Source organism: Mauremys reevesii, linkage group 7 (assembly GCF_016161935.1).
Source record: "Mauremys reevesii isolate NIE-2019 linkage group 7, ASM1616193v1, whole genome shotgun sequence".
Classification (NCBI taxonomy): Eukaryota; Metazoa; Chordata; order Testudines; family Geoemydidae; genus Mauremys; species Mauremys reevesii.
The window spans coordinates 21,868,791-21,896,333 of NC_052629.1; the positions used below are offsets into that span (position 1 = coordinate 21,868,791).

Consider the following 27,543-nt stretch of genomic DNA (forward strand, 5'->3'; position numbering starts at 1 on the left):
GGAGAAAATGTGGGTCCTGTGACATTGATGGTTCAGGACCAGAAGTTTCATCCTCTTCCTCATCTGACTCAAGAGAGAATGATTCTGGTGCATCAGGAACCGGCAGTCCTTCTCCGTGGGGTACTGGGCGTATAGCTGATGGAATGTTTGGATAATGCACAGTCCACTTTTTCTTCTTTGACACACCTTTCCCAACTGGAGGCACCATGCAGAAGTAACAATTGCTGGTATGATCTGTTGGCTCTCTCCAAATCGTTGGCACTGCAAAAGGCATAGATTTCCTTTTCCTGTTCAACCACTGGCGAAGATTTGTTGCACAAGTGTTGCAGCATATGTGTGGGGCCCACCTCTTGTCCTGATCTCCAATTTTGCAGCCAAAATAAAGGTGATAGGCTTTCTTAACCATAGTGGTTATACTGCGCTTTTGTGATGCAAAAGTCACTTCACCACAAACATAGCAGAAGTTATCTGCACTGTTCACACAAGTACGAGGCATCTCTGCTCACTTTGGCTAAACAGAAATGTGTCCCTTTGCAAAATCAAACACTGACAAATAAGAGAGCATGACACTGTATGATTTCTAGAGCTGATATAGGGCAATTTGTTCAGCAGAGTGATGTAAGCTTCGTTATGATTGCATCATCCATGACTTCTAGGAATAACATCATGCAATTCATATCATGTATGACGCAATACCAGCTTCAGATTGCATCATTCATTGTTTTGCCTAAAAAGCAAGTACTGTCCAAACCCAGTCATAGATTTATTCATAGATCCAGTCAAAGATGTATTTTAGTCATTTCTGGTTTAAATTGAGATCCCTTCCCTTTATAACTCACTTATCCTCCGCTATTCCCAAGTCAAGGGTCGTATATACTGACCCAATAGCATACCTTGAAAACTAGAGCCAATCAACAATTTTAAGCATCATTTTCGTTCTCAGTGACCCAGAATTAGTAAAGTTTGACTACATTTATTTCAGAAGCATTTTGCCTGTAGAGCAGTGTAATCAGAGAGATATATGCCTATTTTATGTATCATTTTGTTTAAACAAATGTATTTGCTCTTTCATAGTTTAAACATCATGACTTAACCATTGCTTATCTTCTCAATCAGAAAGTTCTGGATTACATATTTAAAGCATGGAGAATCTTTTACATATTAAAACCAAATGAAAAATGACACCAGATTTGGAAAAAAGTCTCCAAAAGTTAGACTTTGATGGCATCCATCTGCAAGGAGTTGACTCTCAGAAGAAAGAATTATATACCAGTGAAGTGTCTAGCTATTTATACTAGATGCACTTACGATATTGAATGCTGCTGACTTTCCATCAGCAATGTCTAAGGGGAAATCTCCACTATTTGAAGAGTTCTCTTCCCTGCCTGTTTTAGAAGCCTCATTAGAACAATCTGAAACTATAAGGTGAGTAGTAGGTAGAAAACCAAAAACACACACCACATTTTCCAGTTTAACACTAGGAAGAGCTGGCAGCCCTTTACACATTACACTGAAGAAACAAGACAGTGTTTAGTGAAAATCTGCTGAACATCTGAAACATTTTAGTAAGTGGATCACCACCACCTCAGTCACAAAATATTTCAGGACTCCACAGTGCACTGCCTGTATCAGAGGTACCAATGCTGAAATGTAGAAAGCACATGCTGCAAAAAAATTAAAAAGGTCCTGAAAGCAAATTCGGGCGGAACACCTCTCTGCGTGAGCATTTCACATCAAATTAAAATAGAAAAAGCTCTCACATTTCAGCTCATTGCTAATTGAAAATAAAACAGTTCAGGGACATAGCCTGTGTGATTTACCAGAAGGCCTTTATAGCCCAAATGTCCCAGAATGTGTTTTGAATTACCCTTTGCTCATTGTAAACAGTCAAATTGTCATTTTAGGATTTTGTGTATTTTTGTTGCATAGCAGTTAAACCCCCTTGCCCACACCCCACCCTGCCTGAAAAGATTTCAGAGCTTTGATGGTTCTCATAATACGCGACACAAATACTGCTCTGTCTCTGCCACCCAACATGGCTTATGGCCATTATACTCCTAGGAAAGCCACAAAATACTTCTGGTCAACAGTGATGATTTTTGTGTAACAATTTCTCTATGAAATCAGTATGGAATTACAAAGCAGATTTCAGTTGCTTTCATTGGATTAATCCGCGCACATAATTTGTTTTCTTTGCACTGCATAGTGTCTAGTTTAAGAAGGGAGACTGAGGAAAATTGTGTAAGAACATACACTGTGGGAACTGGTGACAATAAGATATGGAAGTAAGAGACTGTTCATATCCTGTCTATGTGGGTTTAGGAAATGAGAGGTGCCTTTACACTGCTGTACGTTTTTTGAACCTCTGTGGCCCAGGAGCTGTGATTTCCTCATGCTGGCGGTTATTATTGGTTAAGACTATATCACTCTTCAATACTTTATATAGCCTTGTAATATCAGAGCCCTGCACAATTTTTAATGAATTTATCCTTGAAACACCCTTGTGAAGTAGGGAGGTGCTATTATCCCCATTTTATAGATGGAGAACTGAGGCACAGAGAATCTAAGTGATTTGCTCAAGTTAATACAGGAAATCTCTGGCAGAACAGGGACTTGAACCAAAGTCTCCCAAGTTTCCAGCTATTGCCTTAACCACTGCACTGGTCCTCCCTCTGCATTCTGGAAGTTAAACTTCAAATTTCTATAAATATTGAGGCTGCTGGCATAACACAGCAGTCTGAGACAGACAGCAGGAGAGGTTCAAACTGAGTCTTGGGCCTTGTAGGAGAAAAGGGGGCTCAACTGAAGGGTTTGGCAGGGGAGCCCATATCAACGTGTATTGGGCTCTGCCTATACTATAACTTTCCAATTAACATTCTCCATGATACTTAAGTACTGTCTATAAAACAAACTGTTCCATAATTTAATAGTGAACTACTTGCATGCAACACAAGGCACATAGCACATACCAAATTCTTCAGACACAGAAGTTAACACATACCTATAGCACACAGTTTTCCCTGTCCTTGCAAAACATACCTCATTTCCCAACCCTGAAAGATATTTCTATTTCTCCAGAACTGTAACATATTCCTGGCCACCTCAATCTTCTAAGCCCAAAAAATAATAAAACAGTTTCATAATACTTTTAATCTTAAAAGCCATTTACAAACCTTAATCTGCACAGAACTCCATGGAAGCAAGTAAAGGAAATTCCAATTTTACAAATGGAAAGTTGGAGGCAAAGTGATTATGAGGGATTATTGTCAAAGTCACTGATGGGAGTTAGGTGCCCAATTTCAACATCAATGGAATTTGGGTACCCAACTCCCATCTGTGCCTTTGACAATCCCCTTCTGTGACTTGTCCAAATCCACAGCTCTTTCAACAGAGCACAGCACTCGCCATTCCTAAAATTCAGATACACCTCTACCCCGATATAACGCTGTCCTTGGAAGCCAAAAAAGCTTACCGCGTTATAGGTGAAACCGCGTTATATCGAACTTGCTTTGATCCGCCAGAGTGCGCAGCCCCCGCCCCCTGGAGCACTGCTTTACCGCGTTATATCTGAATTCGTGTTATATCAGGTCATGTTATATTGGGGTAGAGGTGTACCTAATTCAGAAAAGTACATGTTAAAATATTTTACCCTTTCCTTTTCTTAAACTGCCCTTCATGGGTTTGATCCTTTAGAGGGTGGGAGGGGAGCAGTATTTTATGGACAGCTTTCACAATCAGGGCCTAAACCATTCCAGCAATAAATTCTCAAGCATGCATTTTGCTCAGTATCAACACATCTTGGATCTGAGGAAATGCTACACAGTGCTTTAAGCTTCACAGCTTAAGGAACATACTTGCTCTGGTTTTCTTCTAATTTTCAAGAAAATATGAATCTCTAAAATTCATCCAAATATCCCAAATTAAATATAAATGAAATATTTTATTTCCCTGGAAAAAATGCATTCTGACTTATTAGTTATATTCTACATTTTCACTGCTGATGTCCTCCCCTATATTCCAGCAGCTACAGCACTAGCACTCTGAAGTCCCAACCTCTTGGCAATAAATGGTTAAAGTCCACTTTGCCCTGACTGCAAGAGAGTTTTCTTTGCAAGCTAATCAATATAATAGGCTGGTTTGAATACAATTAGATGGGCTGTTTGTTGAGTCATTTTGAGTTTGAGGACATGGGCAGTTGTTACTGTTATGGTTTCAGTGAAAAACGTACATTTGTTATGCTTCAGGAATTTAACTTTAAAAAGTACATTTACACAGCTTCTGGGCATTTATTTTACAGAAAAATATCTTTAAAGCTTCTCCAACTTATTTCCATCGGACAACTTTCCTTGCCAATTCTTCCTTAGTAATGTCCATAAATGCCAAAAAAAGAGAGACTGTTTTATACAATGTTTCTGTATGTTGTAACCAACAAAACTGTATTTGGTTATGATATTTAAGTATACCACTCCTGTCCTCTCTAACCGAAAATGTACATGACCATGTCAACGTAAGTGGAGGATGCAGTATTAGAAACAGGAATATAATTGTGTGAAACTCAAAGAAGGATAGAATTATGCTGCTCCTATTACTGGCTTTTCCTGTGACAGACTGATTTCCAGAAACTCCTTTCCAGTTTGAAAAAGGGAGAGGTTCAATACCTGGCAATGAAAAACAGCCCCCTTAAGCGGGAAATGTTGCTAAGGCTATTTTGGGTTGATGAATGTAAGAACTTTTGTCTCATTCTTATTTGTCAAACTTTGAAGAGATTCTTAATATTATTTATTAAACGCAATGTGCACTTAATGCTACAGTGCACAGAGAAAGATGATGGGACAGATTCCTCAGCTGAAGTTAGTTTAATTTCATTGACTTCAATGGAGCTATGCCAATTTGCACCAGTTTAGAATATGGTCTGTGTTCCCGGCTGCATAAGACCTTGTGATCCCACACAGATTCACAAGAAAAATAATTGTCCAACTTTGGTTGATGAAGTTAGGCACCTAAATAAAGGGCTGATCTTGCACCCATGAAATCAATGGCAGTTTTGCCATTGTCTTAAAGTTGCAAATTGAACAAAGAATCCCTGTTCCTATTGTGTTAGTCTTTTCTGTAGGGAAATGTTCTTCCCACAGATCCAACCTTGAGTTTATAAAAAGTTGGCACATGTCAGTATAAGATATGGCATCCTTCCACCTCCCTTCCCAGGAACCAATGCTTGCCTTAAAACATAAAAAACCCAGTCTTTATTGCCACATACTTTCACTGTTTCTTTGCTTTAACCCCTAAAAATATACCTGTTAAACAATCAAAGAAATTGCTCCATTCCTATGGACCTCAAATCAAAATTCAACATATATATATTTTATGCTAATAATATTTTATCAAAGTATTAATTAAATATGAATTTGCTAACTTAAAACCATAAGCAAAAACATTATATAACCTATTAACCATTGGCTAATGTGCTTATCTTGTCTTGCTGCAAAACCTATCTCGGGGTGTGGAACTGCCTACCCCGTCACTGTCCCATGCCCATTAAAAAAACTATATATTCTATTGTAATCAATTAATTAACAATGTCTCTAAGCCTAATAAGCAAAATAACACTGCGCCAGCGTTGTGTGTAATAAACTCCTATGCTTGACCTTTACACGGTGTAAATTTATGTCCTTCACATACCCTTTAGGGGCCTGCCCTTTTGAGGTACTATACACTTGTAATAAGTGGGCCTACAACTTTACCCTAGTTGTGAGCTCAACTGTGGGAAAGCAGATAAAAGTTTACAAAAAGTTCCAGTCAAATATAAAGATAAATGTAGCTAGGTGACTGAATTAGTCCAAACAAAAAAGCCTACTGATATAACTCAGGGACTATGTTAAGATCATGCATGGTGAATAAGATAATTGTGGGACTAGAAATCAGTGAACCAAAATTGGTGCCTTGGCTATTAGGCCTAATTGGGGGACCAAATAATAAGAGGACAGGCCATTCCACACATCACTTCTTTTTCAGGTCCTTAAAATAAAGGATTTTGGGGGGAAATTAGGAAAGAAGCAGACATTGGCTGACTGAAAAATGAGAGAACAGGAAGGAGCGAGCTTTACTACCATGGCCACCACCCCCATCATCTCCTGGAGCCCTGGGATCCACTGTGACATCACTGGGCCTTTGTCGTCCTAATTATGAGAGATGTCCTGACCAGACGAGGCCAAAGACAGGGACCCAGATGGCACTGTCACCTCCACCAACTCCGGCCAAATCCTGAACACCATCTGGGATGTTGAGTTTGTCTTCCCCCTTCCCCCACCAGTGTGTTTCCACCTTACTTCTTCTCTTTCCTATGCCTCTCCTTTTTCCTTCTGTCTAAACCAAACTGCATCTTCTGCAACACATCTGTGAGCCTGTGACCAGAAAAGGAAGCTAAAAGAAATACCCTAAAATAGCCCAATGCTAATATAAAAGTTTTCCAGGTCTTGGAACAGTTGTTAAAACTGTGAGCTCTGTTTGGTGTTTTTTCAGGTGTCAGACTGCAAGTGAAAGTCAACATGCACCAGAGAGAGAAGTTGCATTTTCTATCTTTGCTGTTCTCTTCTTTCCGCTTTTGTGTGCATGTGCCTTGTTTTGTCCTCTAAGAAACAGGATTGGACTTTAACTGCAGCTCCGGTCCATCTCAACTAACTTTTTCTTTCCTCCCCTCCAAAAAGGTCAGTTATTGCCAGAGATTTTAATACAATCTAAAAGAGTGTCAAATCAGCAGGGTGGGGTTGGGGGGTTTCTTTTTAAAAATCTCTGTCCCGCTAGTGAGAAAGGAAACATGGGATGTTGTTAAAATGAAAGCCTTACTTACCAGTTTACATTTCAAAAGCTTTAACCTTTTCCCCTTCTGTTCTGTATCTTCAATAAAAGGTTAAAAGGATTTTAATGGTGTGTTTACCATGGTACTAAGCGGAGGCTCAGGTCTCTGTATACCAACCCTAAACCTTGTTTAAAACTATTTAATGTTGGGCAGTGACAGGGTCATGTTAATACCTTTGCCTCTTTGGGCCCATATATTCCATCTAAATTAAATTAACCACCCACAGCTCTCATGATCATCAAGAAATATGGGGGCCTAACTTTAAACCCTGTTTGAAAATGCTACCAATAATACACTGATTGGCCTAATCCCATCTCAAGGTGGTGAAGGGTATATTTTAATTCAATTAATATCAATAATAGGACTATAATTAGCACCACCAAATAGCAATATTACGAGCATCTATCTGGAAGAGAACCTGTGTAAGTTGGAGTCCGACTCATCTTCTCTAACATTTTACGCACTGGCAAAAGCAAAACAAGTGTACGTATAAATATCACAATCACATGCAGTCCTAGTCCTGGGATTTTGTTTAATAAATGGATATTGGTAGTATCCTTGTCCATAGTAGAAGTGTCCTAAAACAAGAATACAAACAACCATCAGCAATATTAGATTTAATGGAAGTTACCTACTTATATCTAAAGAACCTATTCCACTGGCTTCATCTGAAACTCAAGGAGGGGAATAGGTTGCGAAATTAAAGGAAAATGGATATATTTTTTTTACTCTAGGTAAAAGCCTATTTCTTCCTCATTTATGAAGACCAAGTTAATATCGCGAGAGGAAATCAAGGAAATAAGTGACATTTCTCCAAAATCAAAAGTTCTTTTAAGATTCAAGAATTCAAGGTTTATTAAGTTTAAATGTACAATTTGCCATCTATTGTATATTAGATCTCATCTTGACCAATAAAGACAAACTAATCACAGAATTAATGATAACTGAAGTACAAGTGATCATGATTTGATCAGATTTATTATGTGCAAACAGAATACAGTCCAGAGCATTGATTTATATTATATATAGTTGGTGTTTTAAAAGGGCCAATTTCACAAAGCTGAAAACAATGTTCAGACAGATCAGCTTGGAGGAAGAATTTAAGCAAAAAAAAAGGGAATTGTAAAAAGTGAAAAGTAAATTGAGAATAGTTTAAGAAAACTGTTTAAGCATAGTTTAAGATATTGGTTAACAAAACAACCTGGTTTGGAGGCGAAGTAAAGGCAGCTATAAAAACAAAAATATAATAGTTTTTAACAAAAATGGAAGAAAGGAGAAGGTGATAGTAACTAATATAAATCAGAAGCTAGGCATTGTAGAAAACAGATAAAGGAAGCAAAGGGACAAGAAGAAATCTATGGCCAGCAGAGTTAAGGACAATAAAAGATTTTTTAAGTATACAAGGAAGAAAAAAAACATAACAATGATATTGGTCCACTAATAGATGGAAATGGTAGCATTATCAATAATAATGCAAAAACGGCAGTTCATTAATATTGTTTGACATGTTCATTAGTATTTCTGTTGTGTATTTGGGGGAAAAAACAGATGATGTAGTGGTGATAGCACTCTTTCCATTCCATTAGTATCTTAGGAGGATATTAAAACAGCAGCTATTAAAGTTGGACATTTTAAAATCTGCAGGTCCTGATAACTTGCATCCAAGAGTTCTAAAAGAGCTCATTCTACCATTTATGTTGATTTTAGAACACTGAGGAAATTCAAGAAGACTTGAAGAAAGGTAATGTGCCAGTATTTAAAAAGAGTAAACAGGATGATCCCGGGCAAGATAATAAATCCGGCAATGCAGGACTCAATTAGTAATGAATTAAAGGAAGGAAATATAATTAACGCTAATCAATATGAGTTTATGAAAAATAGATCCTGTCAAACTAACTTGCAATCTCACCAAAAAAAGATAAGAAGTTTTGTTTATAAAAGTAATAGCGTTGATGTAATATGCTTAGACTTCTGTAAGGCATTTGACTTGCTATTACATGACATTTTGTTTAAAAATCTAAAAAAAATCCAAAGCGAACATGGCACACATTAAATTGATTAAAATCTGGCTAAATCATAGGTCTCAAAATGAAACTTTAAACAGGGAACCATCAAGCGAGTGTGTCTCTAGTGGGGTCCCACAGAGATCAGTTCTTGGCCCCATGCTATGTAACATTTTTATCAATGATATGAAAGAAAACATTAGATCGTCACTGGTAAAGTTTGCAGATGACACAAAAATCGTGGGAGTGAGAAATAATGAAAAGGACAAGCCACTGATATAGAAAGATCTGGATTGCTTGGTAAACTGGGCTCAAACAAACAGTGTGTGTTTTAATATGGCTAAATATAAATGTGTACATCTAGGAACAAAGACTGTAGGCCATGCTTACATGATGCGGGGAGAAGCCATTCTGGGAACCAGTGGCTCTGAAAAATATTTGGGGGTCGCAGTGGATAATCAGGTGAACACGAGCCACCAGTGCTGCTCTAGCACCAAAAGTGCCTGGGATACATAAAGGGGAGAATCTGGAGTAGGAGTAGAGAGGTTATTTTACCTCTGTATTTGCAACTGGTGAGACCACTGCTGGAATACTGAGTCCATGTGTGGAATCCACAATTCAAGAAGGATGTTAATAAACTGGAGACGGTTCATGGAAGAGCTACAGGAATAATTAAAGGATTAGAAAAACTGCCTTATAATGATAAACTAAATAGATGGAGCTCTTTGAGTCTAACAAAGAGAAAGTTAAAGGGTGACTTGATTACAGTCCATAAGTACCTACCTGGGGAACAACTGTTTGATAACAGGCTCTTCAATTTAGCAGAGAAAAGTAACATGATCCAGTGGCTGCAATTTGAAACTAGACAAATTCAGACTGGAAATAAGGTGCAAATTATTAACAGTGATGGTGTGGGCTGGTGAGGCCTTGGAATCTATGGAAGTAAGTAGCAAAAAGGATTTTGTAAGTGAAATAAGGCAAAAGTATAAAAAACCTACAATGCCCAAGTCTTTATTATTATTAACTTGTATTCTATTACCATATTTTATGTTCACTAAGCTTCATTGCTTCACAGAATCTATAGCATTTACAACAGTTTGAGCTTTTAAAGCTTAACTATATTCTGAAATTACATCCTTGGAGAGAAAAAGAAAGGGACTTAGAATTTCTTCAAGGCAGAAATTGAATACAATTAACAATGCCCTCTCCCCGCACCCCACAACACCTGAAACAACAACACCTTTAAACCATGTATTTAAAAAGTTTACTAATTGCGTTAGCAGCTTCCTGGAGATCAGTTTTGCAAAAACAGTTTCCGGTAGAAAAGCTTTAATACAATTTAAATACTCAACCAAGATTGTGTTATAAAATGACTCACAAAACTAGGATCTATTCTAGACTATATTATGGAGTTTTAAGCCATTTTATAACATAGGTCAGACTTGTCTACAAACTGAGGGCTAAAATCCTTGCCTGCCTTATTTATGCAAATGGTCCCACTGACTTCAATGAAACTATTGAAGCGAGCTGGGATCTAGCTATGTGTCAGCAGCATCTTTCTTGGTAAGACTCTTACTTCCAAACAAAACACCTAAATAAACAAATACAGTCTCTAGAAAGGTGCCAATTGCTAACACAGTCCGAAAACTCTTTATAGGTAATGCCCTTGATATTAATGCTGATATTAGAGTATAGTAAAGCCTTGATTTTATGAACGCCAGTTTTGCAAACAACCAGTTATACAAAGCTCTTTTAAACACAGGGGGGAAAAATAAATTTAAAAAAAATTACATAAAAATGTTGCTGATGAAGATAAAGTTGACATCCTTTTACATTCTGATGCCTTCGATGCACTGGAAATCATTTTGAAGTGGTTTTAAGGATGATAAGAAAGAGATGCAGTGCACGATATTGCAACTTATGCACCGTACCCATTGTACTTTGGACTGCAGATGTTACATTTTATGAATTCCTCAGTCCACAATTAATTCATAAAATAAGGGTTCTACTGTAAAAATAACCTTATTCACATCCACTGACTGTAGCTTACTGCCTTGAATAAGCCATTAACTGCATATATTTTGCATATTTTTGGTTACACTGCCCTCAGAAAGCAGGGATGATTTTATAGTACTTGTAAATCAAACAGACATCACATTTACAATAGCTGGATTTACTGAAGCTACAGGTTCAATTTCAGCCCTTCATCCTTCAAAGACAGTAAGCTGCATTGTATTTAGTTTAATCTGTGGAATGCTATGAGATAAAGGTCTGATTCTGAGAGATGTATACTACTCTCAGCAGCAATGGAGCTCAGGGCATTCATCACCTTTAAGGTTTATTATTACAGGAGAGAACCATACACAGCAGTTAGAATGTATTCATCTATACTAGAGGCAGCCCATGTGTTTTATTATTACCAAGCACTAAAAGTATGTTATCATGAAAGCATATGAACATGGGAGACATTCCTTTTTGCCTATAGAGGAAAGATCACATTTTCACAGCTAGAATAAAATAAGACTTTACTTTCCAGCATTGAAATTCATACTTTACGCTTCCAGAGTCTGTTACAAGAAAGAAATAGCCAAGAATGGGCTAAATTAATTCAATATGAAAATGTCTCAGTACAAGCATTTTACACACACACTATAATACAACAAAATTGCAGCAAATTAGCTGATGCTTTTAATATGATGTTAAAGGGTTACTGGGTTACAGGCATTAACTGTATTCCTAAATAAGATCAAAATTACTTTTTCCCTTTATGATGGAAAATATGATTTGGGTTTTTTTTAATACCAGTCTGAAAATTCACATTAAAGAACATCACATTAGACTACATCGTGTTACATAGGAATGTATTAACAGATTCTGGGCCCTAAGTCTGAGACGCTACCTCATAGTCAGTGGGTCAGAGGCAACAAATGTGACAAAGAACCTCTGAGGAGCACCATCAGATACAACAATCTCTGGCAGGTTCAACTAGGGTAGTAGGATCAGTGGGAAAACTGAGTTGGCCAAGACCATCATACCACTGCCAACCTTCACTGGCCAAGTAGGACTGAGTTCCAGCCAAACTTCTCAGCATGACATATGCTTATGGAAGAGATTTTCACCCTGCAGGGGACTGCAAAATGCTGACAAAGAGGCTGATAAATTATCTAATATAACCCTGTCCCCCATTTTCTGTATATTGAAGCAGCAATGCCTTTTAATAACAAGGTCCTTTTATATAGAGCTTAAGCATCCCACAGAACTTTGCAAACTTGACACATTGCACCATATTCTAGGATGAAACCCAACAACACTTTAACACCTCCCAGTACCCCAACAGTTTAGAGGCAGGAAATGAACACTATATCCAGTTGAAACTGGGGCATCGATTCAGTACTCATGGAAAACAACATCCCCTACTGAATTACCAACACCACTTCTTATTAGTCCTCTGACATCTCCAACCCAAGAACTCAAGTCCAACACTCCCTAGTTTGATAGATCTAAGAGGATCCTAGCACGTAGGTACTAATGGATGCCATTTTTTGCAGTTTAATATGGGACGTACTGCATTGGGCACTTTTTACTCTTATATTGCACTTTTAATCGGTAGATATCAAAATGCCGTGCAAAGGAGATCCAGTATCATTTTCCCATTTTACAGAGGAGAAACTGAGGCAGGAAGAGGGTGGTCACCCAAAAGGCCAGTGGCAAAACCAGGAAGAGCATCCAGTCCACTGCTTTATCCACTAGGCCAAACTGGCTCCCCTATTAGTTCTGAAGTTTGATACTGACTCACTTTCATTATGGGACATAAGTAGCTTTTACTTGATTTGTAAATATGGGTTTGAGACATAGCAGGTTACAATCCAAACTAATGAGTACCTGTGTCACTCCTGCCCTTTAACCTGCGATCCCCTTTACAATGTATTGCTACTGTAGCCTCCAGATGGATTGCTCACAAACAGCCTCCAGCATGCAAGTCACTCCGAGCTATGTCTGTTTCTGTGCTGCAGCCACCCAGCCAGACCATGACTCCACCAGTCTTGGTCATACTGCAGGGTGACCCCATCACACTCCCAAGCTTAGGTTTTTCCCCAGAAATATTGTTTTGCCCCACCCTGTCCTGGACAATACAAAGTTTATATAAAGTCAGTTATTTCTTTAATAGATATAATATGCACACAACTTACCACCCCAAATGGAATTTCCTGAAGACTTCAATTTAAACCCACTGGATTAGATAAAATAATACAAGTTTATTAACTAAAAAGAGAGACATTTTAAGTCAATACAGGTAATGAGGCATAAAAATCAGAAATGGTTACAAGAAAATAAAGTTAAAATGCTACTGGTGCCTAACTTAAACTATAACAGATTCAGGCAAAGTTTCTCACCATATTCTTTCAACAGTCTTACTGACCAAACCCTCTAGGTCAGGACCCCTTTTTCCAATGAAGGCTTCCTTTGTTGCTTCAGGTATAGAGAATGCCATGGATGGGGAGGGGCAGGGTACTGTGGGGTATTTGCCTTTTTTATAGTTTCAGTACCCTTCTTGAAAAATATTTCCAGCAGGGTACTAGGAGACAAAACGTCAATGGGGAAGTATGTTCCCTGCAGCTTTTTACTCACCTGTTTGAGTTTCCATTGTTTTCCTTCCTGCTTGATGACTCTGTTTACTGCTTAAATGCAATCTAAGCAGACCACACATTCCTTTGTTTGAGACCGACCTGTGCGCCAATCTCATTTTGGAACATGTGTTAATAACACCATACAGCAAAATCTTATAACTTCACATACAATATAACCACACACATTTTACCAGGATGATACTGATCAGCAAATTATGAGTTTCCAAATGATCTCTTACAAGGCATACTTTGTACAAAGGTTATTGTAATAGTCTATAAGGTGCAAATACAAGGGTACATTCTGTAACAGGGTTTAGTAGACTGTAATGAATGTCTATTTAATTAAAATGGCTGCTATTCCAACACTAAATGCTAAAAGGAAAGCAGAGTGATTACCTTTAAAAAAGGTCAATTGTCTTGATAACTTAATATAATCATTATTATATTTCCTCTACTAAATATGTGGAATGCTACAAATACGAGAGCCAAGTTTTTAAAGAAACAACCTTTGCTGTATATGGAAAAAAATCAAGTACACATCCAAAATCAAGTAAATTCTTATTTTCAGTTTTCTTAGGGCTCATTCTAGTAGGAATAAATGATCAATTTTCAGAATGGAGAGAGGTAAATAGTGGTGTCCCCCAGGGATTTGAACTGGGACCAGTGCTGTTCAACATATTCATAAACAATCTTGAAAAAAGGGGTAAACAATGAGGTGGCAAAATCTGCAGTTGATACAAAATTACTCAAGATAGTTAAATCCAAAGCAGAATGTGAAGAGTTACAAAGGGATCTCTCAAAACTGGATGACTGGGCAACAAAACGGAAGATGAAATTCAGTGTTGATAAATGCAAAGTAATATAACATTGTATTATTATAAAGTAATATAACATTATATTGCTGTGACTCTCTGTACCTTGGGGGAACACCCTACACCCCATGTTCATCCTTATAATATGATTGTGTGGTATCCAATGCAAAGTTTTTCATGTCAGGTGTCTTTGGAAGGCTCATGATGCACTGAGAATTGTTGTTATAGTGATTGTTATTATAGTAATGTTATAGGTTGTAATTTCATATATATAGTTATGAGGCTGAAAACGTGTCCTCATGGCTTAAAACAGAGCCAGACAAAACTCTCCTCATCAGGGCATGTACGGGACAAACCCAGCTCAGCCTCACTCATTATGCCCTTCCAGTATGACTGTGAACCACTGATAACTACTCTGTGGGAACAGTTTTCCAACCAGTCCAGTTTTGCACCCATCTTATAGTAGCTCCATCTAGGTTGCATTTCTCTAGTTTGTTTTTGAGAAAGTCATGCGAGACAGTATCAAAAGCTTTACTAATAAGTCAAGATATACCACATCTACTGCTTCCCCCCATCCACAAGGCTTGTTACCCTGTCAAAGAAAGCTATCAGGTTGGTTTTACATGATTTTTTCTTGACAAATCCATGCTGACTGTTACTTATCACCTAATTATTATCTTCTAGAAAATAATTGCTAATAGCTCAGATATCCTATTAACTGGTATCTCCTCTAAAGTATGCAACATCACAGATGGGAACACTGTCCCCTAAGTTTTCAAAGAGTTGCTTAGATTGAGCTGCATAAACCCCATTGACACAACTCTAAGTCTAAGCTTTGTAAATTACTTTACCTGAGAAGGAGCAGCATGGGGCTTGTACAACACAGTCCCACAGCGCCACCTCATGACAGAATGGGGTGTTTCTGCAGCTCTGCCTCAATTTCCCTTTTGTCCCCTTGTGACCTGCTTATGTCATAACAATGATTTGACCCTCCAGTTAAGTTTTCTGAGAATGTTAAACCACTTCCAGGGTAATAGAGCCCACCTGAAACAGTCCAATAAAAACAAAATGTAGCAGCAAGTGATTCTTCAACCCAGCCAGGCTCTGTGCCCAGCCCCCTGCAAAGCTGGCCTCTGTCCTTAGCTAGTGCACGCCCCTCTCCAGTCAGCCACTCCCAGATCCTCCTGCCTGGAGACTTTCCCTTCCTTGCCTGGCCACTCCCACCAGTACCTAGCTGAAGTCTTTTCTCCCCTTGTGTTTCAGGGTCTCCTGCAGGAGCCCAACCACTCTCTGCTACCATTGCCACCCGCTACTGCTGGGCTTTCTTCCTTTTAAGTCCCATAGCCTGTCCAGGTGAAGCATGGTGGGTCTAACTGAACAGGGCTGACTGACAAAAAAGCCTCTTGCCCTTAAAGGGGCAGATCACCTTCTTTCACAGCTCTTCTGAAGCAAATGAAAACAATTATCTCTTGCAGGAGGGCTATATGCTGTATGAAAAGCTTCAGTGGGACCTCTCCTGTAAGGATGGTTTGTAGGATCAAACCCTAAATTAATGGTACATTATAACACATAAAAAAATCAGAGTTTCTCTGATTTGGGATCACCTTGCATAATTATTGTGAACTGTTTACCTGCATTCCTCCATGTCAGTGTTCTTGCCCATTCCTCCCTGAACCCTCCACTGGGGCCCAGTCGAGCTACCATTTCTGTCAGTGAACGATTTCCCATTCATTTCTACAGGCAATGGATTGGGCCCTCACAGTAGCAACGCAATTGAAGCAGGCAAAAAGGACAAGCCAACTTTTTTACTCAAACCTCAACCTTAAACTCAACCTGTGAAATAGCATCACATCCTCTAACAACTATTAATTGCATTCAAGGTTACCCTGATTACATGCAGATCATCAAGAATGTAGTATGTGTTAATCAGAGTAATTTGTAAAGAACTGAATGACTGAGGCAAGGAAAAATACAAAAACTATTTCTTCCTAAATTCAATCAAGTGCAATACACACTAAGCAATAGAAAATTATGATATTCTTGCCAATTTACATGCACAACCTATTGAGCTGTGACACCAATACAGTTAAAGAATAGAAGAAATATGGCTTAACTACATATTTATAGCTGGTCTTAATCATGGCAGTTCGGAGCTGGAGTTTGTGTTCAAGTATAATATAACACCAGGAAAAAATATAAGAAAGTTGCTATGAGAAATGAAACTCAATTTTTATGATTTCCACGTATCTTTTTAATTCTTCCAGATTTTGTTTTGCAAGTTTGAGGGCCATATCTTCAACTGGTGTAAATCAGCTCGAGACAATGGAGCTACACTGGTTTATACCAGCTAAGGGTCTGTCCTTGAGAGTTTAAAACTTGGTTAGGCAGTTTTAACAGCACACAAAATCACTTTTTCTTGTCATAATGAATTTTTACTATATTTAGATTTTCCAGTCAGCGGTACTGGAGTCATAATCACACTACAGCATTCTAACAGAGTTAGAAGAGTCTCTATTTTTAATAAAGCTCTAGATAAGATATGTTAGTGAAAGTATAGAATCATAGAATATCAGGGTTGGAAGGGACCTCAGGAGGTCATCTAGTCCAACCCCCTGCTCAAAGCAGGACCAATTCCCAACTAAATCATCCCAGCCAGGGCTTTGTCAAGCCAGACCTTAAAAACCTCTAAAAAATGAGATTCCACCAACTCCCTAGGTAACCCATTCCACTGCTTCACCACCCTCCTAGTGAAAAAGTTTTTCCTAATATCCAACCTAAATCTCCCCCTCTGCAACTTGAGACCATTACTCCTTGTTCTGTCATCTGGTACCACTGAGAACAGTCTAGATCCATCCTCTTTGGAACCCCCTTTCAGGTAGTTGAAAGCAGCTATCAAATCCCCCCTCATTCTTCTCTTCTGCAGACTAAATAATCTCAGTTCCCTCAGCCTCTCTTCATAAATCATCTGCTCCAGCCCTCTAATCATTTTTGTTGCCCTCCGCTGGACTCTCTCCAGTTTTTCCACATCCTTCTTGTAGTGTGAGGCCCACACACATTTTTTGTCCATTTCTTTTCTATAGAAAATGTTTCTGATGTATCTCCAAATATATCTGCTGACTCCCCCACCCTATTTTGAGCAAAGAGTTTTAGAACTATATTGGTCACTGTAAGAAGCTGTGTGGAGACAGTGGGGAGCCACACAAATGACCACGCTTTCTGCCTGGATTCCAAGATCCAAAGGATCTTCCTGCAGATTTCATGATGTCAGTGTGTCACTATGCTGCAGAGTCAACCCCTTGACACACCATACAAAGGACAGAAACTCCACCTGTGGAGACTCACTGAGCTTCCTCCTTCTAATTATTAGTCCAATTTTCCCATCCTTAAGCACACTAAAGGATCATCTTACTTCTCAAGTAGTTCCCTCTATTCACTGAAATCACTGGCACTACTCAAAACGGTAAAACTCATTGTGCCTAAAGCAGGCGGAATTAGGCTCATAGTCTATTGAAGCTTGTTTGTTATGTGTGTCTAGCTATTTATGACCACTCACATCATTTAATAAGAAACCAGGGACCAATTTCTCTCTTATCATTTGTGTGTGTCCCAAATTATAGCGTTACAAACTATTTTCACTACATCCATGGATGCTTCCTATGTTGACAGATTATGTAAATATATCAGAGCCTCTTGAAACAGCAGTGAGGCTTAGGCTGATTAACAGTAATGAAGACAAACCATAGCCACTTGACAGGAAAACAGGCACTGACAGTTGAAAGCCTCATCTTAAAGAAAGTTTGAGTGCAAAAAGTTAACAAAAAGGTGTCATGGGACCATATAAATACACTACAGGAAGGAGGAACTTTTCTCCAAGGAGGACACCAGGGAAAAAACACTTGGAGTAGTCCAATATTCCACCTCTAAAGACTACGGGGCAGATTTACAAAGGTATCTGGGTACAAAAAGATTTAAATAGGCATGTAGTGAGATTTATGAAAGCACCTAAGCAAGCCAAGCACTTAACTCCCATTGCCTTCCATTCTGACACCAATGGGAATTAGGCATCCAGCCTAATTAGGCAGTTGTATAAATCCCACTAGGCACCTAAATACATTTGTAAAACTGGCCCTTGCTCCTGTTGCAGTCTTCACATGTGCCTATTTCCCCAAAATGCCAATGGGGTGCCTTATGAATGCCATAAAAAGAATGAGAAAGGGAAAACCAGCATTTGAACGCCTCATAATTGAGGGGGCAAGTAGCGCCCATTTTTGAAGAGTATATATTCAAGGTCTATACTCATTTAGTAAGACATGGGGACTATTTCATGTGTTCATATGCACACTTAATCATATCGTATATGTGCACAGTGCCTTTCAGCTCCAAGGATCCCAAAGTGCTTTAAGAACTGAATCAAATTCTGGCCAAATGACAAAAAGCCAGGCGCGTCAGCAGGTATCTGCTTGCTAACAGAAATCCTGTCGGCAGAAAGTAGGATTCTACACTGGGACAGCCTAACGTGTTGCAGGGAACATGTTCTTGCATCTCTGCTCTGGATGGTGATTTGCACGTACTATGGCAGTGTGAAGATGTCTGGTATTTTGGCCTGGCTATGCCTTTTTTCACACCCTCCCATTTGTGTTTTGTCCACAGCCCGTAGCATTAGCCATATGCGCATCTCTGTGGTGTAGTACTGTAGGATGTGTGAGAAGTTACTTACCTGTACGGTAACTGGAATTCAAGATATTTTGTCCCTATAATACTCAAAAAGTTGGGATGAGCATGCTCTCATGAACTCAGATTTTTTGTCATCAGGGTCCACAGGTCCACACCTACGCCTACACATTTTCATGTTGGTATGCGGGTATATGGCGAGGGGCAGACCCACTGCCGCTCCAGTTTCTTCTCAAACACAAAGTGCAGAGGCAAGGACTCTGGAACAGAGGGGATGAGCGGGTGGTTGATCACCCATAGGGACAAAACACCTTGAAGAGCTCCAGAAGTGGTTTTTTTCCCTTCTTTTAGAGTCTCCCTCTGGGAAATTGTGTCTTTTCCTTTTAGGAGGCTTTGAAGTGTCTGAAGCTGCCCCATGGCCTCTGCTTACCAGGGCTGGAGAAATCATCAGAGTACTATGAGTGGCTGAGGCCAACATACCAGAGAGTTGGGTGGTGATGGACCCAGCAGGTCTTAGGGAACATTCCATAAGGAGGGGCTTGAGTCTATCTTCCCTCAGCTTTGTAAATCTGGTCTTGTAGTTGGAACTTAGATGGGATGTGAGACTCTCCGAGGCAGCTGGAATGCCTGTCACTAAGGGAAGAAGACACGCTATTAAACCCAGGGATTTTCGCATAACCTGTGCAGGAAAGGCTGCAAACAAAACAGGGACCAAGGGCAAGGAGGACCTGACCGCACAGAAATGGAGGGGAGAGGCCCCCAAAAGCACAACTTCTGCTAAAAAACAAAACAAAGCAATAAAACTAAACAGAAAGGAATACTAAGAAATAAAAGAATAAAACAAAGTAAGCTGTGTAGCTAGCTAGCAGACATCACAACACTCTGTCTCGAGCTGCAGAGGCAGGGGGGCCAGCCCCTCCCTCTATACCAGTGGTTCTCAACCTGTTATGTGGGCCGCATCCAATACTACCTATACAGCCCTGAGATTGTCACATGGACAGAAGCTGTGTGCTGATTGGGCGGCAGGTTAAGAACCACTGCTCTATACCCTCATACCAGTCGGAGGATACATTGGGCACAGATGTAGACCCATGGACACTGCTGACAAAAAAAAAATCTATGATCCAGAAGGCGGGTGTATACACATCCTGATGTGGAGCACTCATACGAACAAAACCATGAAGAACCGCTCACAGTGCTACCTGTGCACGCACTGTGCCTTCTTTACATCCATTCTGTTCCCACTAGTTAAGACTTTTTCCTTCCCACCACCCACTTGCATCTTACTGGCTTTGGAGATTTACATGCTCCACTTGCTCCAGCAGCAGAGCTAGTAAACTAGCCTGACGATGGCCTGGCATTTCTCTCCCCCGTGGCAATGATAGGCTTGGCAGGCTCCTGACCCTGGCTCTGGCCCCAGCTCCAATTAGAGCCATTTTTAACTCAGGCATCATTACTTGACTTTCTAAATTCCTTGTGATTCAGTGATCTGGCTTACAGACTTACCAGTAGGGTGTTATTACACCAAGTGTAGGACTGAAGGTTGAGGCCAAGCAGATGGTCCCTTAAAGTTCTTATTTGAAAAGTCCTACTGTGCACTATAAAGTTATTGGCCCAACTTTCATCAAAATTGGCTTGATTTTTAAGTCTCAGAACAGATTTGAAGGGAAAATTCAGCCTGGAGCAACTGGGGAGAGAGTATTTCTTTCTCAAGTGAATAACACAAAGCGTCTGAAATGATTTTGCTAACACCTTTGGGCTGAGACCAAGCATGGAAAATGTCAGCACTAAAATGGATTTGTTAGGGAAAGTTATGAACAAGTAAAAAGCGGGAGTTAGAATGGAAGTTGGAATTCAGCCTTAAAATATAATACTACTATCAGCACCTTCTTTAATGCACACATATATAGGAATAATTTCTCTGAACACTAAAAAGCAGCCATATCTCTGTGTAATGTGGCAGCTGCTTAAAAGCACACAGCAATGCCACACAACTGTTTAGGGGCCTGAATCTGCAAGCACATACATGAATAACCTTACTCATTAGTAGTTCCACTGGAGACAACTGGATTACTCACAATAATAGACACTACCTCTGGGAGTAAGTGTTTGCAGGATTGTGTCCTAGGGCAGCACAAGAAAAAATATACTATATCTACTTAAAACTAAGAAAGGAATGTAGTTGGGCAGAATTAAATACCCAAACTGGAGGTTAGTCAGAACACTGGGGATAACAGTTCTACTCTTACCCAAAAATGCCTTGTGAATCTTTAGAGAGACAAAGTGGGTGAGGTAATATCTTTTATTGGATATACTTCAGAAGTTGGTCCAATAAAAGAGATTACCTCACCCATCTTGTCTCTCTAATATCTTTGGACCGACACAGCTACAACAATACTGCATACAATATTGGGGCTCTCTAACAATCACAAATATAGAGAGTTGTATATTCACAATCACAGATATACGTCCCTCTGTAACTTATGTCAAAGATGCCTAGGTTATTTTTTTAAATATAAAGTGATAAGTTAGTTTGTGGGTGTGGATAGATATGTATAAAATATATGTATTTCAGAGAAGCAGTACCATTTTCCATATTAATGTTCCAACTTCCATTATAAAAGTCTTACTTTGTTTCTGCATAGTTTGAAAAAAAATCACGAGATTAATTTTGAATTATAGGTCATTTCAAATTATCCTGATTTGAAATTTTGGTTTTTTCTCTTACCACTTTTTTTAATCCTTTCTTGCTTGAAAATGGCTTGTAATTTCCCCCTGAATTTCTCATATTGTTAAGTATCCTTGCAAGTTCATGTGTCAGTTATATTTATAAAAAATAGGCTGCAATTAAGAAGGTTAACAATTTTTTTTGTTGAGAGTATGAGTCCCAGTCCTACTGCCGTTAATGACAGCGTAACTGATTTTAGTTGAGCAAGACTGGGCGCTATCACCCAATTCTACTGGTTATTCTGCATGGGTGGCCCCTTGCATGAGACACTGCTTCAGTATTAATTCAGGACCAGATTCTGATCTCAGATACTCCAATGTAAATCAAGCATATCTCCACCAAGCACTGGAATAACTGAGAAGAGAATCTTGCCCTGAGGGGGCAGAGCTAGTGTGATCTACTGAATGACCAACACAATTCTCTGTGTTTAATTTGATGCTCTCCCATAAAAGTGATAAGCAGGATCAACCTACCTTAAAGTTTTTGAGATCAAAGTAGATTACTGCCTGGGTGAACACAGCAGATTGTAATTATCTATTTTGAAGTACATACCCAAGTATCTAATACTTCAGCGTTACGCACATACAATGACTGAATTGTTTATCTTTCTATATTTTCTACTACAGTGTAACTCCCCTGGTTACCTCTCACTAAGAATATACAATAAAACAAAACAAAAATGGTGGCACACTTTCAAAAGAGGTAAAGAACAAAGGATCTTATTTAACTCCCAACACATTGTTTAACTTTCCTGCTTTTGATCAATAACATGAAAAGCTATTCATAATTTTTCTCCCTCAACCAGTATAACATTGTTGTTCTTCCCACAGCTTGATCTGCACTTATGTATTTAATTTATAACAGTTTCCATGGAAGAGAAATATTTTTAAGAAGTGCTGACACAGCAAATGGATCTCTCTACCAAACCACAAATCTTTTCTAATGTTCATCTTAAACTGCAAGCAAATCTGGGAAACAAATTAATGATATAAATCATTATCATTACTCACATAAAAGGTACTCCATTGTAACCCTTTCAGAAAACTACAGCAGCCTAAAGTACTCTACAAGGAGAACGTCTGTTTCCAATTAAATGTTCTAAAAATAGACTTGCACATACATTTAGGACAAAGCCATCCCAGTTTCTCTCTCATAATATTTCACATGTTTTTATAGATTCACAACAACATCAGTCTTGTCAGGACAGAAATTCAAATTCAAAAAAGATATGACTATTCTTTCTTTCCAATTTGAAAAAAAAAGGAAGAAAAATTTAAATATGAAATTTTTTAAAAGAGGTCTCATCCATTGCTTTAAAATCTCTTCACATCCACTTCTGTCAATTGCTAGTTAGCACAACACAAAAGCAGTGTCCCTCAAAAGGAGAGCACTTATGGTAATTTAATACAATTTCACTGTAAAAGGTTTTTAAATTATAGTACAACTCTACTTTTTTTTTGCTAAGCTTCTGTTTCATTTTACACATTATTTTTCATACATGACTTTTGGAATAATTCAAAAAGCGAATTGGAACAAAACAAAAATTTGCATGCAAAAGTTAGGGAGCAAGTTGGGCACTTGATCTATATGTCCATGAAGAAAACTAAGCGGCATAAAATGTCCTTTTACCCCTTTGTGCAGTCCACCTGCATCACCAATGTGTGCATGAGAGGGGAGAGAAAGCTCAGTGGGGGTGGTCCTCCTCCTCCATGTGCCGGGTGAAATGTGGGTGGGACTGGAAATAGGCAGTGGCTTGGCTCCACCTTCCTCTACAGTGCTGACCACCAGATCTGAGCCACCGCTAAGGGGGAAGCAATCTAATTGGTTACAGCCAGTTGCAGATTATTTCCCCCCTGAAGCAAGCAGGAAAGCAGGGAGCAAACTGTGACTCAGTCAGAATTCATTCCCTTGAGTGCTCCTTGAGCAGCATGACTAGGCACAAACCCCTCTATGGGCGATACGCAATGTCTTGAACTCGCCCTAACAAGCAACATTACTGTAAGCTACAGGGAGCAGTCCTAGTCACAGAGTACCTACATATATGTTCTAAGTTACTCCAGGGTAAATGGTCCCAGGATTTGTGAGGGAGCGGGTGCATAAAAGTAGAATATAGTCTGTTGCATACACTGACTTTTTACTCAGCCCAGTCTTGTCTTTTACAAAAATATCTTCCCTAACCTTCCTAAAATCTTCCATTTCTCTAAGCGACCTTTCAAACACCTTCCCTTCCAAAGTCATCCCTGTGCTTTCTTTCCCAGATTCCTATCTGAAGAACAAAAAAACCACAAATGTTTGTCAAAACTTGTCAACAGATTTCAAGCAATTAATGTTAACCTCTCTCCGAATACTGTAGTTATGTTTCTTGAAATTTAACTTTTTGCTATAAAAAATAAAATGTCACTTTGAACTGAGGTAAGAGTTCATTTTAACCACTCAAAGATCTCACTTTTTCTCTTAAAGATTTCATTCAAATTAGGCAAATAATCATGTCTAGCTGGCAGACATTTTAGTGGTGAAGTATAGTCATTTGTTTTCATGTAAAGTCTTTCAGTTGTTGCATAATGTGGTACTACAATAGTTAGCAAAATGAAAACTAACCTTTGAATCAATGCTATTTATTGGTTTCCATTGTTCTCCATTCAAAATGTAGGGAATTATTATCTCATAATGTTCTGACTGGTTCTTTGACATCTGTTGCCTGGAGGATTCCAATTTACTGTCCGCATTCTCTCCTGGGATAGAAAAAAAAGTTGTGTGTTAGTAGGAAATAGGATCTGACAACATAATCCTTATTAAGGTGACTTGGCAGAATATTTCAAAACACAATAAGTTCAAGGAAGAATGAAATATTAACACATAACGGGCAGATGCTTCTTTCCATTGAAATCAATGGCAAAATCCTCACTGAATTCTAAGAGAACAGGGGACAGAACCCTCTGGCTTTTCAGCAAACTTTGCACTTCTATAAAAAATGCAATGAAAATAGAGTCTGGATGGGAGAGTGAAAAGAAGGATTCAGTGGCTCGAGGTAGCAGAACAAGAGCAGCAGGAGCTCATGAGCAGTTGAAACCCCCAGTCTTAAAATGAGATGTGCAGCCCAGGTGCCATTTTATAACATTTGCACCCCCAACTCCATACTGCAAAGTAGAGAAATTAATTAATACCAGCAGCCGCTATTTAACATGATGCAGAGGTAGTAGTTATAGTAAATATTTATATTAGGGTAGTGGTCAAAGCTCCTGATCAGTTTCGAGGCCCTGTTGTGCTGGATGCCGTACAAACACAGAAACAAGACAATCCCTACTCTTAAGGGCTTACAGTCTAAAGACACAGACAAAGGGTAGGACATGGAGATACAACATGACGAGCAACGAACCTGGTAAAGAATTGACACTGTTAAGTTAGTTATGTATATTGTACTTATTTTTTGTGTCTTTAGATTTGGGGTAGGAGAAGGAAAGAAGGGCAAGTGGAATAGCTGGTCTGTTTAGCCAAAACCAACAGATTGGGTTCTGCAGCCCTCATGGCTAAGGAGAGCCTTAAAGAGGGATGTGAAGGAGGATGAGGTAGTATAGTTCAGATTTTATCAGGATTATTATTCCAAATTCAAGGTAAGAAGTTAACAGGGGGATGGATCATTGCCCTTCAGCTGCATGTTGGCATGTGTACATAAAAAAATATTTAGGATTTCTCTTCTGTGTAACCAGATCCTTGATTTCTCTTGGATAATTTAAGCTTCCTACTCTGCTTGTTACATAGTGTTTAGTTCCCTAAAAGATAGATGATGATCACAGATTTCCTCTTATGTTCTTTCCATTTCTTTGGCTGAGTCAGTTGGTCCTCATAGTTTGAACATTTGAATCATTGCACAGACATAATGATACAGTTTTAGGTTACTGAAGCCTCCAAGTTTATTGTGCACAAAGGGTTTAGCAATTTTAATCCTAGACTTCTTATTATTCCCCAGATACTTTTTAATCTACACCATGCTATCTTTCTCCATGTGGCAATCTGCAGTTGTGCTCCACTTAACAAGTTAATATGAACTTTGTTCACCAAAAGCCTTAATACTCACTTATCTTAGTGGTCTCAAACTCCTCTATCTAGACGCTCAAGCTGGTTACAAAGTATTTAGAATCCCTACGTGTCCAGGATGCACATCAGTGAAGAAAATATCTCAGGGTAGGTCTATACTTACCGCGCAGGTCGACGTGGAGAGTTCGAACTCCCCACGCGCTCTGGTTGACTCCGGAACTCCACCACCGCGAACGGCGGTGGCGGAGTCGACCTTGGAGCTGCGGACTTCGATCCCGCGGCGTCAGGACGGGTAAGTCAGTCGAACTAAGGTAGTTCGACTTCAGCTACGCTATTCGCGTAGCTGAAGTCGCGTGCCTTAGTTCGACCCCCACCCCCGTAGTGTAGACTAGGCCTCAGAGAGAACATGAGCCCTAACTGAGTTAATGCTGTACCTACACAGTCAGATTACTTAGATTCATATTACAATGTCAAAAAATAAAATAGCCATTTGCATGCAACATAAATTACTGGGCATTTTTCTCTCCAAAAATACTAACGGCATTATGCTTGTCAAAGAGAACAGCTCTAAAAATCCCTGTAACAGGCTCTGGATTGGTGCTAAAAATAAATCTTAATTGATATAAAATGGGATGGCTCCCAAGTGGTATGCGGGGAGGGAGAGAAGAAAGTCAAGGTTCTTATTACACTCCTGCCCGACACCACCCAGCCATGCCCCCACTTTAGGATATGGAGCACCTCTAGCTATAGTATCATTTCTCTGTACTTTGTAAAGTCTCTAAAATGTGGTCTATCCTTTACATAGCTGCATACAGGTGAAGGAAGAGAAAGAGCTACTTTTGTCCCTCACAAGTAGTTCCTATTCCTGAAATATTGTACTAAACAGAGTACACCTGTCAATGCAATGCTTTTACTACAAATCTACATACCCACTCATTGCTCAGTGGTACAGTGCTGTATAACTGACAAAAATGTAAACACTCCAGGAAATAAAAGTTAAGTAGGCTGCAGGCTAAAAAGAGAAAGAGTTAAAATGAGACTTTGACTGCAATGCTTTAAAGTATAACCTGGATAGACAAAAAAAAAAGGAGCTAATGAAGAAAGTAGAGAGAGAAGAGGTATTTATATGATGAGAAAAGGTGTGGATATGTTAGAGTTCCCTCTCCACTCTGAACTTTGGGGTACAGATGTGGGGACCCGGATGAAAGACCCCCTAAGCTTATTTCTACCAGCTTAGGTTAAAAACTTCCCCAAGGCACAAATCCTTCCTTGTCCTTGGATGGGTACTGCTACCACCACCAAGTGAGTTAGACAAAGATTCAGGAAAAGAATCACTTGGAGTTCCTGTTTCCCAAAAATATTCCCCCAAACCCTTTCACCCCCTTTCCTGGGAAAGCTTGAGAGTGACCAAGGTAAGCACAGACCAGACCCTTAGGTTTTTAGGACACTAAAAACCCAGTTAGATTGTTAAAAACAGAACTTTATTATAAAGAAAAAGTAACAGAAGCACCTTTATAAAATCAGGATGGAAGGTAATTTACAGGGTAATTAGATTTAAAACACAGAGGATTTTCCCTCTAGGCAAAACTTTAAAGTTACAAAAACAGGGATAAACCTCCCTCTTAGTACAGGGAAAATTCACAAGCTAAAACAAAAGATAATTTAACACGTTTTCTTGCTATTACTTACTATTTTTGTAATATTAGATGCTTAGTTCAGATATGGATTTGGGAGATTTATTTTCCCTGCCCTGGTGCCTCGCTGACCCGGAGAGAACAAAGGAACCCAAAACAAAAACATTCCTCCACAG

General features: G+C 39.1%; 1 protein-coding gene and 1 long non-coding RNA gene across 2 annotated transcripts in view; one reads left to right on the forward strand and one right to left on the reverse strand.

Annotated features, from left to right (window-relative positions):
* ADAM12 (ADAM metallopeptidase domain 12) overlaps nt 1–27,543 on the reverse strand; it is a 320,435-nt gene that overhangs the window by 253,785 nt on the left and 39,107 nt on the right. Inside the window, exon 3 of the mRNA XM_039546827.1 lies at nt 24,297–24,430. Coding sequence (XP_039402761.1) covers nt 24,297–24,430 — 134 coding nt within the window. The remainder of the gene's footprint in view (nt 1–24,296; nt 24,431–27,543) is intronic.
* LOC120409198 overlaps nt 6,214–27,543 on the forward strand; it is a 30,950-nt gene continuing 9,620 nt past the window's right edge. Inside the window, exons 1-2 of the long non-coding RNA XR_005601191.1 lie at nt 6,214–6,704; nt 8,564–8,597. This is a non-coding gene — a long non-coding RNA (uncharacterized LOC120409198). The remainder of the gene's footprint in view (nt 6,705–8,563; nt 8,598–27,543) is intronic.